Source organism: Euleptes europaea, chromosome 1 (assembly GCF_029931775.1).
Source record: "Euleptes europaea isolate rEulEur1 chromosome 1, rEulEur1.hap1, whole genome shotgun sequence".
Taxonomy (NCBI): Eukaryota; Metazoa; Chordata; class Lepidosauria; order Squamata; family Sphaerodactylidae; genus Euleptes; species Euleptes europaea.
The window spans coordinates 107,530,364-107,545,396 of NC_079312.1; the positions used below are offsets into that span (position 1 = coordinate 107,530,364).

Sequence of the window (15,033 nt, forward strand, 5' to 3'; positions counted from 1 at the left end):
CCACATCTTATATTACTGTAGTGCAAAATCCATTCCCATATGCAGCCTGCCTTTCATACCTCTAGCAGACTGTCAGTTGCAAACTTTGCATATGTTTTTTTAAAAAACACCACCACCATGGCATTAGGTAGATCAGAGTGTGAGACACAGTTTAATGTATACTTAGTCTTTGAAGAAAATAAATGGTGCAATACTGATGTAACTCTTATTAATATTTTTGGAATTAATAATCTATTAGTGTTTGCTTTTTTTCATGGTCCCCTTCTCGGTTGTGGTTCTCCTTTACGATTCTATTTGGCCTTGATTAGAATGGAAAATAATTAGCGGCCGTTGATCTGCTTCTCTTTTGATGAGGCAGCTGTATTCATGCAAAATATTGCTTGGCATTAATTTCCTTCATTTTTGTATTGTTGACTCTCATGCACTCATGAATGAGCAAATGGCCACAGATATCTATGTTGCTGTCTAGAAGAGAGATAGCCAAAAAGGACCTGCAACAATTCAAGTATCTTCTTGTAGTCAAGCTCCCCTACTGTACTCATTCATTTTTTACCAATAACTTCTACATGGTTAAAACTTGACAGCTTGTTTTCAGTGGGCTTGTCTGAAGGGAAGGTTCTTAAATGCATACTATGTACTGCAGAATTTCAGCACAAATAGTATATTTATAGGTCAAATCCTAGAGCTTAGCTTGAGTGCTGGGGAGAGAGAGGAGCAGTGATGAAATTTTGAAGCAAACATGGAAGGCCCTTTTGCGCAGGATTTAAATGATATTTTTTTTCATAAAGGCACCATTTAAATACTGCACAAAGTCAAAAAAGTGAGCCACTATGTAATTGCACAAGGAATATGGTTGTTTCCCCAGTAAAATCAAAGCAATAGAGAATGCTAGCTTGTTAGAAAAGAGTCTCAAATTTTTGTTTAGATGTTGACACAACATAATAATTTGGATAAAATTTGGCCTCTGGTTTGTTTTGTCTCCATATGCAATGAGAGTATACTTAGTGTCATCCTAAACAGAATTACATGCTTCTAAGATTTCAATAGATTTAGGAGTAAAATTGTTTTGGATTACACTGTATAATAGATTTTTTGCATGCGGCCAAACCATTATGATCTTAAGTTAAATTCAATACAAGGAATAATGAGAAAACAACAGTAAAAACAGATTACATGAAAATGAATAAGGAGCAAAAAGATAGCCTGGCCTGAAACCACAAATCAGGCTGTAACAAATTAAGCCTTAAGCATGAATTTTAATACAGCCACCACAAACAATGCAGCCATGTGAGTGACATGGGGGTCTACAGCAGCTAGAAGAAAAATGATTTTCTCTGCTGCTGGACTGGTTAAAACTGGTTCAGTTAATTTAGATCTAGGCTTCCAACAGAGAGGGCAAGACAGAACTAGTGAGGAAGGGCCTACATTTCTTGGGCTCCACCGTGCCACTGGCGTTGGGCAACAGGTTGTTGAGTGTAATGACCCATTAACATGGCTGATGGAAAAGTTAGGAAGAAGTGGATGGCTGTGAAAGCTATTCTAAGTTTATGAAAGGTGATGTATATAAGAAGCTGATTAATCAGTAAATTCAGTCGTTGGGTTCTGTTTCCTCCCTTAGACTATCGTATCTGGTAAATTTTAAATTGGGAGGAATTTTAATTGGGAGGAAAATCAAAGCTTCTTAAACAGTGGGTCGTGACCCCACATTGGGTCACATAACTGAATGTGGGGGTAGAGAAAAAATTGATTTATTATCAATAAGTGTTTGCTTTGTATACCTATTTTATATACCTATATACTCGGAATCTCGTAAAAATGTCTTGGGTGTAAAGGGGTTGTGATTGGAAAAAGTTTAAGAAGCCCTGTTATAAATGGTGCCATAGATCTAGTTCTTACTGTATTTTATATTGTATTGATTGAGTTTTATATTTATAGGATTTTAATTACTTATGTAAAGCTGCTTGCTGTAAGCTGGCCTGAGCCCCGCTTGGGTAGGGAAAGGGCAGGGTAGAAGTTGAATAAAATAAATAAAACAATAATTTAAGTATCATTAACATTTTTTGAAGTGGGGACAAAGCCCTTTAAACCAATATTCCACAATATTGATGTAATTTGAAATAGCTAATCTGTGAAATCATTTTGACACTATTCCAATGTGCTACTTTTGATGAAATTGTAAAGTAAGTTATTTCAGAGTCAAAGAAGCTATGCCTTTCTTCCATTAACTTCCTGGAGGGACCTATCTTATTATTTTGTTAGATGCAAATGTGCTTATTAACAGCCAGACAATTAAGCAACTGATAGTATTTAATTTGTTCTTGACTAATTCAATACTTTGAAAATATCACTGTTCCACATAAATGACATTACCCGATGGACTACTCTCTTCTCTTGCACTACTAAAACAAAACATCATACAGTCTTTGATAAATAGATATGACTGTTTTTTATAGTTTGCCCTGCAGGTCAGGATATTTAAGCTTTACTGGACAAAGCAACTAAATGAATTGTGGAAATTTCCCATCAAAATGCCTTGCCAGACATACAAATCTAGGGAGTGTCGCTTCAGGCGCCACTACTGAGCTCAATTGTGACAATCTAACGTGAGGATCTCTCATACTGTTAATTTATTTCAGAGATGGACTAGACCATGTTTTACAGCACTTTGTATTTGTCAATGTAATATGTTAGTCTGTTAGAAGTGAATGCTTTGTCCAACCATATCCTACAGAAATGACAGTGTTGTCATTTGGGCTTTGCTGTAATGTCAGCCTGTCATGACTCATAGAGAAGGGATGAAATATTTGACAGTTAATTTGTTCTTTCTGGCTATTTCATTTTTCAAATATAAAAATTTACAGAGAAATTTACACAAAAAATCTTAAGTTGGAAGTGAGGCTGATATATCAGACCACCCACAAATAAGCTAATACTTTCTACAGACTTGGATCCTCTTTGGGTCCCAGTTAGGGAGAAAAGCAGGATAAAAATAAAACATAAAAATAACGTATGTAAAAGGAAATGACTTTGCAAAGTAACTGAAAGAAAATAAATTTAAAATGGTGTGATAAGGACGGAACATGCTCCAGGAATATAAAACACTGAGAGCAGTGGGGGAAAAGTTAAAGAAAAGAAAGGGGGAAGGAGAAATTCGTGTGCTCAAGCCAGACTAGTGTAATTAGGGCTGTGCACATCAATAAACCCGAACTGAAAATAAACCCAAAATTTGCCATTTTGGCAATATTTGGGTTTTGGTTGAATACCAAAACATGGGAATCTGCCTGAAGCCAAAAAGGCAATTCCAGAAAAGCCAAATAGATATCCATCCTTTCAGGTTTTGGCTATTTGCATTTCCTCAGATGCACGGCTCTGTGCTTTCTCCCATTTGTCTATCTTTCGCTGGTTTTGTTAGGGCCCCATAGTTGGAGCCGTTTTGAGGAAGGGGTTGTGTAATCGAAGCCAACTTGGTCAGACCAAACTATCCATCCCCCTTCAGAGGATTAATCGGTATGACAAAAGGGTCATTTTAAAGGATGGGGCTCACCCAGGCCCATCCGGAGGGATATACCCTCCAACTAAAAGCACCAGCTTCAGCAACTGCTGATCCGGCTTCTGAAGAAGACTTTTCACTTGTGTAGATGAGCAATCTCCTTCAGAAGAGTCATGACTTCTGCTGGCTCCGATATCACCCCCCCTCCCATGAAAACCTGCTCTCAAACTGAAGGTCGCCCCGAGTAGTAGCTTTGTTTCCTCACACTGTGACCATCTCTTGAATTCAGTTTTTTGATTACTATAATAAAGGACTGTTCACAGGATGTCATTTGCCACCAAAATAAATGTTTTCTGTGCCTTGTTTTTCTTACATTTAAGCTGTTTTCCTCGGTGTGGAATCTAATTTGCATGGACATCCTGCTATTCACCACAGATCCAAACGGAGCCCCCAGACTTTGAGGCACCAGCCTGCCAATCGACTCTTTCCACCAGTCCTTGGCAATGCTTACCTTCTGAACCTGAAAACCGATTGACAGCTCACAAATGCCAGGAGGATGGGGATGACCCCTTTGCAGGCCCATAAAATTGGACTTCCTGTCCCAAACTTCACCAATGTCTGTCTAAGGAGAGCCCCTTGCAGCTATGCTGCAAATTTGGTGACTCTACCTCCACAAATTCCCCCACAGGAGCTTCAAAAAAATCCCCATAGACCATAATGGACCCGAATTTTTTGGGAAACCCGGAAATAAAACCAAAATACCCATATACTGGTATGGGTATTCTGCTTGTTTTGGGTTTACTGGAAAAAAAAATCAGGCCCAATAAACCCAATCCCAAAATTTGCTGATTTTTTTTTTGTATGCCCCTAAGTGTAATGGTTACAGCAATATGCCCCTAAGTGTAATGGTTACAGCAATGGGAGTCTGAGATTAAAACTTCCTCTCACCATGAAACTCACTGGGTGATAATTTGTCTTAGCCAATCCTCAGAGTTTCCAAAAGGGTTGTTTTGAGGATAAAATGGAGGAAAAGGAGAGAACCATGAAGGAAAGGTGGGGTAACAATGTATTCAGTAATAAATCCCTGGAAGCTTATAAAAGGGAGGATTTGGAAGAGGTTTCCAAATTGTTCCCTGTCACCATAATTCTTTGTGAATTCCAAGATTGTTTTTATAATGTTGAATCTCTTGCCAAATGACCACATCTGTATTTACATCTGTGTTTACCATGAAGTCTAGTTGTAGTTCAGTACGCAAACTGAACTACTATATGACAATCACTGCCCTGCAATACGTCCATCCAAATTAATATAGATTGTAGGATGGTTCATTTGATTAATGATGAATTAGATTGTTTCATTAGGTTCTTATTTGGAAAGATCGCAGCTCTGATATGAGTTTCTTTCTGTACATTGCAGACGGCTTCATTCCAATTACTTATACTGTGACTGCCATCTGGCTTGGCTTTCTGATTGGCTGCGTCAGAGGCGATCAGTTGGACAGTTCACATTCTGCATGGCACCTGTTCACCTGAGGGGATTTAATGTTGCTGATGTTCAGAAAAAAGACTACGTCTGCACAGGTAATATTGTAGGTTTTTTGTTTTATGTTCTGTCATTTTATACTGATGTTCACATTAAAAACTGGATAAACTGTTCTAATGTTGGTCCTATTTAAATGTCACTCCTTGCCAGTTCCAATTCAATCATGACCCAGCCAAACAGTGTAATAATAATTTAAATTACTATGATTTTTCAGAGTCTTTTCTGAACTGCTGGGCTGTGTTAACGATTCTGTACTTAAATTGTCTTTTTTCAATTGGAGTCTCGGATCATATTAATGTGAAAGAGTAATTAACAAATAATATGATGCCATTTCTAAGGGGAAAACCTTCTAAGCTCTATATCTGACTAGCATACAAATGGAGTGAATTAGCAAGTGCATGTGAAATACTGGTGTTTAATTTAACGCACGGTGAGCTCTGGTGGGTGTATATTCTGATTAAGTCAAGGAGGAAATTTGCATTGTTTTCCCAGCTAGTATATGAAATTTGGAGAGATGTATTTGCCTTTAAAATGACCCAACTTAGTTTTTCTTGTTATTTACTTGTAATGCCTGTAGGAGAAATTGCATAAACATAGTTGTCTGAAAGAAATACCTTCTTCGACTGGTATGTAGGTATTTTCAGTCTACCGTAACTGATTTCTATGATAGTTATTGTTAGCTCTGGATAAGTTAGTTCCTCTACAACAGAACAGAATGTTTAATACTCATGCAGCATCTAGTACACTTGATATGTATTGATTTGGTAACATTCCTTTAGGGTAAAGCATATGGTTTCTTCAAGGCTACCCATGGGACGTGTGCAAGCTATGCTTGGATGCATATGCAAGTCTGTCCCCTCATGTTGAAGTATCTTTCAGTCCATGAAGAATCTGTGCAGTGCTTCCCACTTGTACACTTACAGTGCAATGAAATGAATGACAGGCCAGAGTGACTCTGCATGGGACTGCACAGAACTCACATTTGTACCCTTCAGCTGGTTGAGATGACCTGCTTCCTGCTGAGAACTTCTGAATCAAGCTGGCAGAGCACTTCTGTTATCAGTGTTCTTGACGTTCTTATAGAATTCTTGTACTGTTTATTAATTATTTTATTACTAAAGATCTCAATTGCCTTGCAGACAAACTTAGGCACCCAAGGCCATTTAACATAGTATTAGTATACTTGGACAGTTTGGGAGCCAGCGTGGTGTAGTGGTTAAGAATGGTGGTTTGGAGCAGTGGATTCTGATCTGGAGAACCGGGTTTGATTCCCCGCTCCTCCATATGAGCTGCGGAAGCTAATCTGGTGAACCAGATTTGTTCCCCACTTCTACGCATGAAGCCAGCTGGGTGACCTTGGGCTAGTCACAGCTCTCTCAGCCCTACCTACCTCACAGGGTCTCTGTTATGGGGAGGGGAAGGGAAGGTGATTGCAAGCCAGTTTGCTTCTTCCTTAAGTGGTAGAGCACATTGGCATATAAAAACCAATTCTTCTTCTTCTTCTTCTTCCAGCAGAGTGGTGCCCACATTAAGAAAGAAAGTTGAGCGTTTTCTCTTCTAGAGGAAGACGGGGAAGCCAGACAAATACCTAGTTGTATGGTATCAAAATATTCAATACATATATTTAGGAGGAAGAACACTCTCTCACATGTCAGCCCATTCAGTTCTATAGCTTTCTCTGAACTTAAAGTCATGAAAGACAAGTCAGAATGCTTAATGTATTTCAGTGAATGCCAGAGAGAACATACAAAGATTTCTAATGTAGTGTCATGATCCATTTTGGCGCAACTGAGATAGATTACAAGGAGGCTGGCCCTGAGTTGAAAGAGAAGTCAAGAAGGCTAAGGCCTGTATACATGGGAGGAGGTGTTCTAGAGACAAGGCCTGTGATAACAGTTACAGTCAGAGAAAATCTTTATATCTCGTTATTTCTGATTGATTAATATATTGTTATTACTAATTAGCCGGGGATCCCTCAACATTAACCCAACATTAAACTTTTTGAGCCTTACTTGAATAGGATGTTCAAGAATATGTCTAAATTTACACTGTTGTGTTATTAGAAAAGGCCACCATTCTATTCTGATATTTATCTTTGTAGCCTGTTTCATAGGTTCAATGAGTTATATTATTTCTCAAAAATGAGGTTTTACAATTGGGATCACTGTCATTTTTGCCTGAATAGTGCATGAAGGTGCCCTATAGATGAAAATACTTTAATTTTGTACTAAATAACATTTTCTGTCAGGGTGGTTGTGTAGTCACAGCAGCATTATGCTCTGAAATGGCTCCAACTATATATTGATGATTTATGTAGATCATTATTAGGATTGCCAGCTCCGGGTTGGGAAATACCTGGAGATTTTTGGGGTGGAGCCTGAGGAGGGAGGGTTTGGGGAGGGACTTCAATGCCACAGAGTCCAATTGCCAAAGCAGCCATTTTCTCCAGGGGAACTGTTTTCTATCACCCGGAGATCTGTCGTAATAGCGGGAGATCTCCAGCCACCACCTGGACATTGGAAACTCTAATAATTATGGTTTTAATTTGCTAGAGAGAACGATAATATTTTTGACCATATTGTCAGCAGTGCCCCTAAGAAAGAAAGGAAAATCATGCTGAAGATTCCCTAGAACCAGTTCATATAGAAAACTGATGGACAGATATTACAGAAGCATGTCTGGGAAGAAGCAAACTTCATTTTAGTAGTTCCTTGGTGCAGTTATACCTCTGGAGTTATTGTTTTCATTTTAGCTATGCAAAATATGTGTCTGCCTACCATATCAGAGGGTAAGCAATAGGTACAGTATAGTGATATATCAAAAATGTAACATGTTAAGCAAGCCTTTAACATAAATTGAATTCTGATACTAGAACTACAGATTAAATAATGGAATCTTATTTTCCAGGTTGGCAGCACAGCTTCACATGGTGTCAGGGCCGGGCCATTTGTAAGGGAGAAATAGTGAGAAGGGGGAAGGGCTCAGCCCACTTCTAACCTGTATAGGGTTGCCAGCTCTGGGTTAGGAAATACCTGGAGATTTTGAGGGGTGGAGCCTGAGGAGTGCGGGGCTTGGATAGGGGAGGGACTTCAATGCCATAGAGTCCAATTGCCAAAGTGGCCATTTTCTCCAGGGGAACTGATCTCTGTCACCTGGAGATGAGTTGTAATAGCGGGAGATCTCCAGCCACCACACGGAGGTTGGCAGGCCTATTTTTTAAATAAACCTGTTCTCTTATTAAAATTAGCCCTGTCTACAGCATTAGTAAATTAGTGTACCAATACTGTACATCAGGTTAAGTTTGCAGCCCTTCTTACTTTAGAAATTATTTATACCTCATCATTGGAAAACCTGTTGAAAAGTGAAGAGATGGCAACCCAGACTTTAGTAATTTCTGTTTGTGATCCACTGGGATGAAGTAATTCCTTTGTGTGTGTGTGTGCCTTTTCCTTCATGACAGAGGGATTAACAGCAAGAGTTATCCTGACAGATTTCTTGTTTATAATGTCAGAGATCAGGAGGTTTTTAAATTGTTTTTTCTCTCTAAAGTTTTACCTCCTGTAGTGGTGAAAGCTTAGCAGAACAGAGGCAATATCAATCTCCTAGTTTTCTTTCAGTGGCCTTAACAATTTGTGGAAAGTTTTTGCCCTTTCTGTAGAGTAGTTAGTGTGAGTGTAATAACACAAAGACTTCTTGTCTGGTGAATGACAAAAAAAAAGCTAGAATAATACCCTACACTTCTACAATTGTATTACTTACAAAATGCAAAGGTATACTTTTTTGCTGGCACACAAATTTCTTTATATTGCATTATATCTGATATAATGTTTTTAGTAAAAAAAAAAAAAAAAAAAACTCCCACCCCACCCCGGTGACCAGGGGGGACCTGGCAACTCTAAGAAAGTGTGCTTGACTAGATAGACTTTTGGGCTCACACAGCAATGCAGCTCTTGTCCTCGTTTTCATATAGTTTATTGTTTAATCACATGAAGCCAAATTGCAAAAAAGAAAAAGTAATTACTGGATTTAAACATAATGGCTGTAATTGAGAGTTGGAAGAGCATTCGATCCCCACATACACCAGTGCTGGTATTGTTTCTTTCTTAGCCTTTAGCTGAATCCGAATGCTTTTTTAACTCCCTCAGTTTTAAAAGCAGTTTCGGAATTCCACATTGCTACTGCTGCCGTAGAAACTCTGGTGTGCATATTTCTTTTATTTATTTATTTTTTCAAATTTGTAGCCCACCCTCATCCCCAGAAAGCCAGGCTCAGGGCAGGTAGCAACCACTAAAATACATAAAATCATCAGTATCATTAAAACATCAAAAACCTTGAAAACATCAGTAAAATCTCATAACACAGTCATAAATAGGTGCCCATAAATTTACCCAGGTTTCATCGTGTAGTAAATTATTAGCAGGTCAACCCCTCACAGATGTCAAGAATGGGGAGGAGAGATGGGGAGGCCAGTAATGTTGGATTCTCTCGTGGCTGTCCTCAATTATAGGCCTGGCAGAATAGCTCTGTTTTACAGGCCCTGCAGAACTCCTTAAGATCCCGCAGGGACCAGAGGTCACCTTGTTGAGGACAGCTGCACATTCTTCGGGCCGGGGACCACCAGCAAAATGCTATGAGTAAGGCTCTTTGGGGGGCATACCAGGAGAGGCGATCCCGTAGGTATGATGGTCCCAGACCGTGTAAGGCTTTAAAGGTCAAAACCAGCACCTTGAACCTGATCCGATGCTCCAGCTGGAGCCAGGTACAGTTGTCTTAGCACTGGTGTTATATATGTGACATTGCTTGCAAGCAAGGGTACCATGAAACTGATTCACAACCAATCTTGTTAAAAAATTCAAACTGCCATGAACACAAGAAACATTTGTGTTGTTCCATTATACCATTTTTAAAAAATTATGGGAATGTGGACAAAGGGTGCAAGATGGAACAGTACAAACATTATCCCCAAACTTTGCTGACAGAATGCACAGTGCTGCTGTAACACTTTTTTTTGGGGGGGGGGAACATCTCGATGCAATGATGCAGCTGCCCCCTGAATTATGCATCCAGAAGTATGATTGCAGGCCGCCAAAATTCTGGAAGCTGAGTAAAACATTCCCGACAGCTCTTATTTAGCCTAACTATTGCTAATTAAATTTGTTTGAGACTGAATTAAACATCTTACCTATCATCACATAAGCTTGGGAAAAGTGGGTCATAAAGACCTTGTGGGTCATGTGAATAAAAGCACATAAGAATTTGAACCCTGTTACAAGGAAGACACTATGGTCTCTAGTTAGGATTGCCAGGTCCCTGTTTGCAACCGGCGGGAGGTTTTGGGGTGGAGCCTGAGGAGGGTGGGGTTTGGGAAGGGGAGGCACTTCAATGCCATAGAGTCCAATTGCCAAATTTTCTCCAGGGGAACTGATCTCTATAGGCTGGAGATCAGTTGTAATAGCATGAGATCTCCGGCTACTACCTGGAGGTTGGGAACCCTATATCTAGTGTACCTTGTAAGAGATGCAGTTTTATTTTCTAATTGTTTTCAGTCAATCTGTTAACATTAATAAAGGTATTGAGAGTGGCTAGGTGGAAAATAATACCCCAAATACAGCAAATTATGTTGGACACACAGAAGGCCTTGTGTATGTTTCCAATTGGATTTTGGACTTTTTTTTTCGTGAAACAGCCAGATGCCAATGTTTTATGTTAAACTGCTTTTCAAACTGCATTGCAGTTCAAAAATAGTTTCCCACCAATTTTTGTGGGTTGCTGTTAGAGAAACAAAAGTCCAAAGCACCACTGAGTGCACATGTTTTGGCCTTCAGAGATAGGTTTCACATGTTAAAGAGATAATATATAAGAAACTGATCAGAACACTAGCTTCTAATAATGTCTGTGCTAACTGTGCTAACTAAACTCATGGCAGACTCAAATAGTTAGCCTTTGTGTATGTCCGTTTGTTTTCTGACACATCTTTCATATTTAAAGATCAAAAGAAGAGTGACCATTTTCACAAAGCTTAATGGTAACTCAAGTGCACAGGCATCAATTCTCAGTGGAATCGCTGACATTTCTGAAACAGAAGGCAAAAGTTTCCAATAATTCTCTTTTCTTTTTGTCAAGGGACAACCCCCCCCCCCCCAAATGATGTATAGGGCCAGCCAGTAGCAGTTTCAATTTTTGCACCTTTTGGGAGTTGGAACTGTATTTCAAATAATGACATTTATAGCCATATCTATCTGAAAATCTTTTCTGATTCTGAAGGTTTTGATTTGAATTGTTCTTGTACTGTCTTTTTACTACTCTAAAGTGATAGTGCTACATCAGTTTTTAGCTTTTCTATTATTTATGTTTTGGGCAGTGCTGATATATCTGCAGTGTAGGAACATTCTTTGCTTTAGAAGCATACGTCCTCAGTCTTTGGGCAAATCTAGGCATTGCACAAGAAGTCTTATGTTGGATTTCCAGACAATTTCTTTTTCAATAAACTGTGGTTGTGAGAAGACAGGCTCCCAGCCATGGGCTGGAGGGGCCATTTGTGTTTGGGTGGAAGGAGAGGAGCAAGGATGATTTAGGGCAATTGGGCCCAGCTGTCAAGTAGCGTTCTGTGGGCCCAGCTGTCAAGTAGCTTCCTGTGGCCTGCCCCAGAGATTAGCCCATCACAGAATGGGTGGCCTGCCTCAGAGATTAGCCTATCACATAATGGGTGGGGCACACAGACCTGTGGGCTGCAGGCCTGTCTCTGGTTTGCAGCTCAGATTGAAAGGAACAGACTGAAGAGGTGCTTGGCATTCAGCAACTCCCTCTCTGGCAAAGACCCACCCTGCCATCTCATGCTTGTAGGGTTTATTCTGTGTGGCTACTCATCCCTTGCTATGACTGTGGTGGGTAGATGTCAACAGGGCCGGGAAGGAAGTCAAGGGTGCAAAACAATATTATTCTCTGGGAGAAGAAGCTGTAGTCCTTATTTAGGCCTTTGTGAATAAATTTCTATTTTGCCATTTTGTGTTCCATACATCCACCTGAATACAGCTGCCTGGTGGCTAGTGGAATGACCAGAAAAGGCAAAATGTTCACCCAAAAGATTTGCAGTAATTTTTGCTTACATCAGATTTATGCCTGTTTAATCTTTTCCTCAAACACAAGTCTGTCTGCCCAAAGCAGATTGCCAGTGGGTATTTTCTTCAACATATGGCAATCACAACATTGGTTTATCACATGTGTCAACATACCAAATGTGGTGGCTAGTGACATTAGGCCCTTTGCTGATGTAGATTAAGGGGCATAATTGGCGCTTTGTTTCATTGTGACTTGATGTGATTCCACCATGTTATCCTTATTGATTGTTGCAAGCTGCTTTAAATTAGGGGATTGTCTGCATGCCACCATTGGTTTACTGCCACTCTGAGAGTAGCATCATTCTCCAGAGCAGGATTTAGGCCTGGAATAATGGCCTGCAACATCTTCAGTTGAGAGCTGTAGGTGTCTTGTTGTTCCTTTTAGGCTGCTTGTGCAATAGTAGTTGTTTCCCTAGGATTGTGTGATTTGCATCTAAACGTTTAATTTAACTGCTCTTTACTTGGCAAAGATGTAATCTAACTATCAGTCTACATGAAGGTACAAATGCAGGGGTTATTGGATATGCCTTACAGATCTCAGAAGCTAAGCAGGGTCAGCCCTGGTTAGTATTTGGATGGGAGACCACCAAGGAATACCAGGGCTTCTGTGCAGAGGAAGGCACTGGCAAACCACCTCTGTTCGTCTCTTGCCATGAAAACCCCAAAAAGGGGTCGCCATAAGTCGGCTGTGACTTGACGGCACTATACACACACACAATAAGAGCAATAAGAATAATTCTACAGCATATTTCTTTGGTTTCCACTATCTCCTACTTACAAATAGAGTTTCCAGATTTTCCCACGCAGGCCATTTGTTGAAAAAGAAATCTGAAAAATGTAGCTTAATTACTGACATTCTTTCTTCCAACTTGGATTTTTGCTATGAATGTTTTAAACTGCATCAATTTAGCCTTTTTTCTTCTGTTCAAGCAATATATGTGCCTGTAATGTACCGCGTACATGGGATGGTGGGTCTTGTATTTCCTCAGGTTGTATATTGAATTCGATTTGTGGGGTTGCTTTTATAATAATAAGTAACCATGGAACACAACCACAGAAACTTTTTACTTCATGGATATGCTTCCTTGTAAAAACTGACTGTATGGACAGCTCTTTGGTACTGACATGTGTACCTTCATTACTTGATAACTGAGGCATTAAGTAATGGCTTCTGTAAAATGACCAGATACTACAGACCTCACGCAATGCTTCTTTTCGATGGAAGCTGTGTACATGTTCAGTTATGGTTACTGGCTGATGAACATACATGTGTGAATTGATAGTGTGATGTGTAACATATTTTGAGGCAAAAACAATTTGACCCTTTATGGATATTTGTAAATGTGCAATTTACTACATTTGGACCAAGGTGAGTTTGTATTTAATAAAAGTCCAGGGGGATTGATTATCATTTGTTATTTCTAAAGTTCCAGCAAGATATATATATATATATATATATATATATATATATATATATATATATATATATATATATATATATCTCACACACACACACACACACACACACACAAAATGCACATTTTTGATGGATTTTTGTCACAAAACTGAGTAAATTGAATGGTATGAAAAGAGACTTTCATTATTATTAATAATATAAGAAGTATATGATCTGGCAACCAAGTTTTCTTTTATAGTAATGCCCATAACACGTATTTAGATGGTGATATTGATTGTTTTACTGACATTGAGTTTTTTGCCTTCTCAGGTTCACACACAGAACCTCCTTCCTGCAATGCCAATGCTATCAGTTGCCCATCTACTTGTACTTGCAGCAACAATATTGTGGACTGTCGAGGAAAGGGCTTAACTGAAATTCCAGCAAACCTTCCAGAGAATATTGTGGAAATGTAAGTATTATCTTAACATTCTGTGCTGTGAACAGCTGTACTTCAGCCAAAGATTGCAACCTTGTGTACAATATCATTCTTGAATTTTGATCAATTTGTCAGAGAATGCCGATTTGCCAATGACTTGTTGCAATTTTTTCCCCCTTCATTAGATAAGTGTCTTTTATACACAGTATCTGCCTTTTCAATATAACTTGTATACTTAGGAAGAAGAAAAAGAAGCCTTAGCAAACTTTTGATCCAAACCAAGCTAGTGACAAGTAGCAAGAGAATAAGATCACATTGTTATACTGGTTTAGACATGCTACTGTTACAGTGATATTACCAAAATAATTATAAACTTCTCATACATGGAAATTGAAAGCATTTGTGGAATTTTTTCTTTGCTGAATTTTTGCAGCAGTACATTTTGCAGCCCCGTGGCGCAGAGTGGTAAAGCTGCAGTACTGCAGTCGAAGCTCTGCTCACGACCTGAGTTTGATCCCAACGGAAGTTGGTTTCAGGTAGCCGGCTCAAGGTTGACTCAGCCTTCCATCCTTCCGAGGTCGGTAAAATGAGTACCCAGCTTGCTGGGGGTAAAGGGAAGATGACTGGGAAAGGCACTGGCAAACCACCCCATAAACAAAGTCTGCCTAGGAAACGTCGGGATGTGACATCACCCCATGGGTCAGGAATGACCCGGTGCTTGCACAGGGGACCTTTACGTTTTTACATTTTGCAGCAGTACATTTAAAATGACAGCTCCCGCTCTTCTTCTTTTTTTTTAAGAAGAGTTGGCTTTTTTACCCTACTTTTCTCTACCATAAGGAGTCTCAAAGCGGCTTACAATCGCCTTCCCTTCCCCCTCTCAACAGGCACCTTGTGAGGTAGGTGGGGCTGAGAAAGTTCTGGGAGAACTGTGTCTAGCCCAAGGTCACCCAGCAGGCTTCATGTGGACGAGTGGGGAAACCAACCCAGTTCACCAGATTAGAGTCCGCCACTCTTAACCACTCTACCATGCTGGCTCTCCAGCGT

The 15,033-nt window shown here is 39.6% G+C and overlaps 1 protein-coding gene across 1 annotated transcript in view; it reads left to right on the forward strand.

Moving 5' to 3' along the window:
• The window catches only part of SLIT3 (slit guidance ligand 3), a 590,119-nt gene that overhangs the window by 364,292 nt on the left and 210,794 nt on the right, over positions 1–15,033 (forward strand). Inside the window, exons 8-9 of the mRNA XM_056847932.1 lie at positions 4,908–5,071; positions 13,878–14,019. Coding sequence (XP_056703910.1) covers positions 4,908–5,071; positions 13,878–14,019 — 306 coding nt within the window. The remainder of the gene's footprint in view (positions 1–4,907; positions 5,072–13,877; positions 14,020–15,033) is intronic.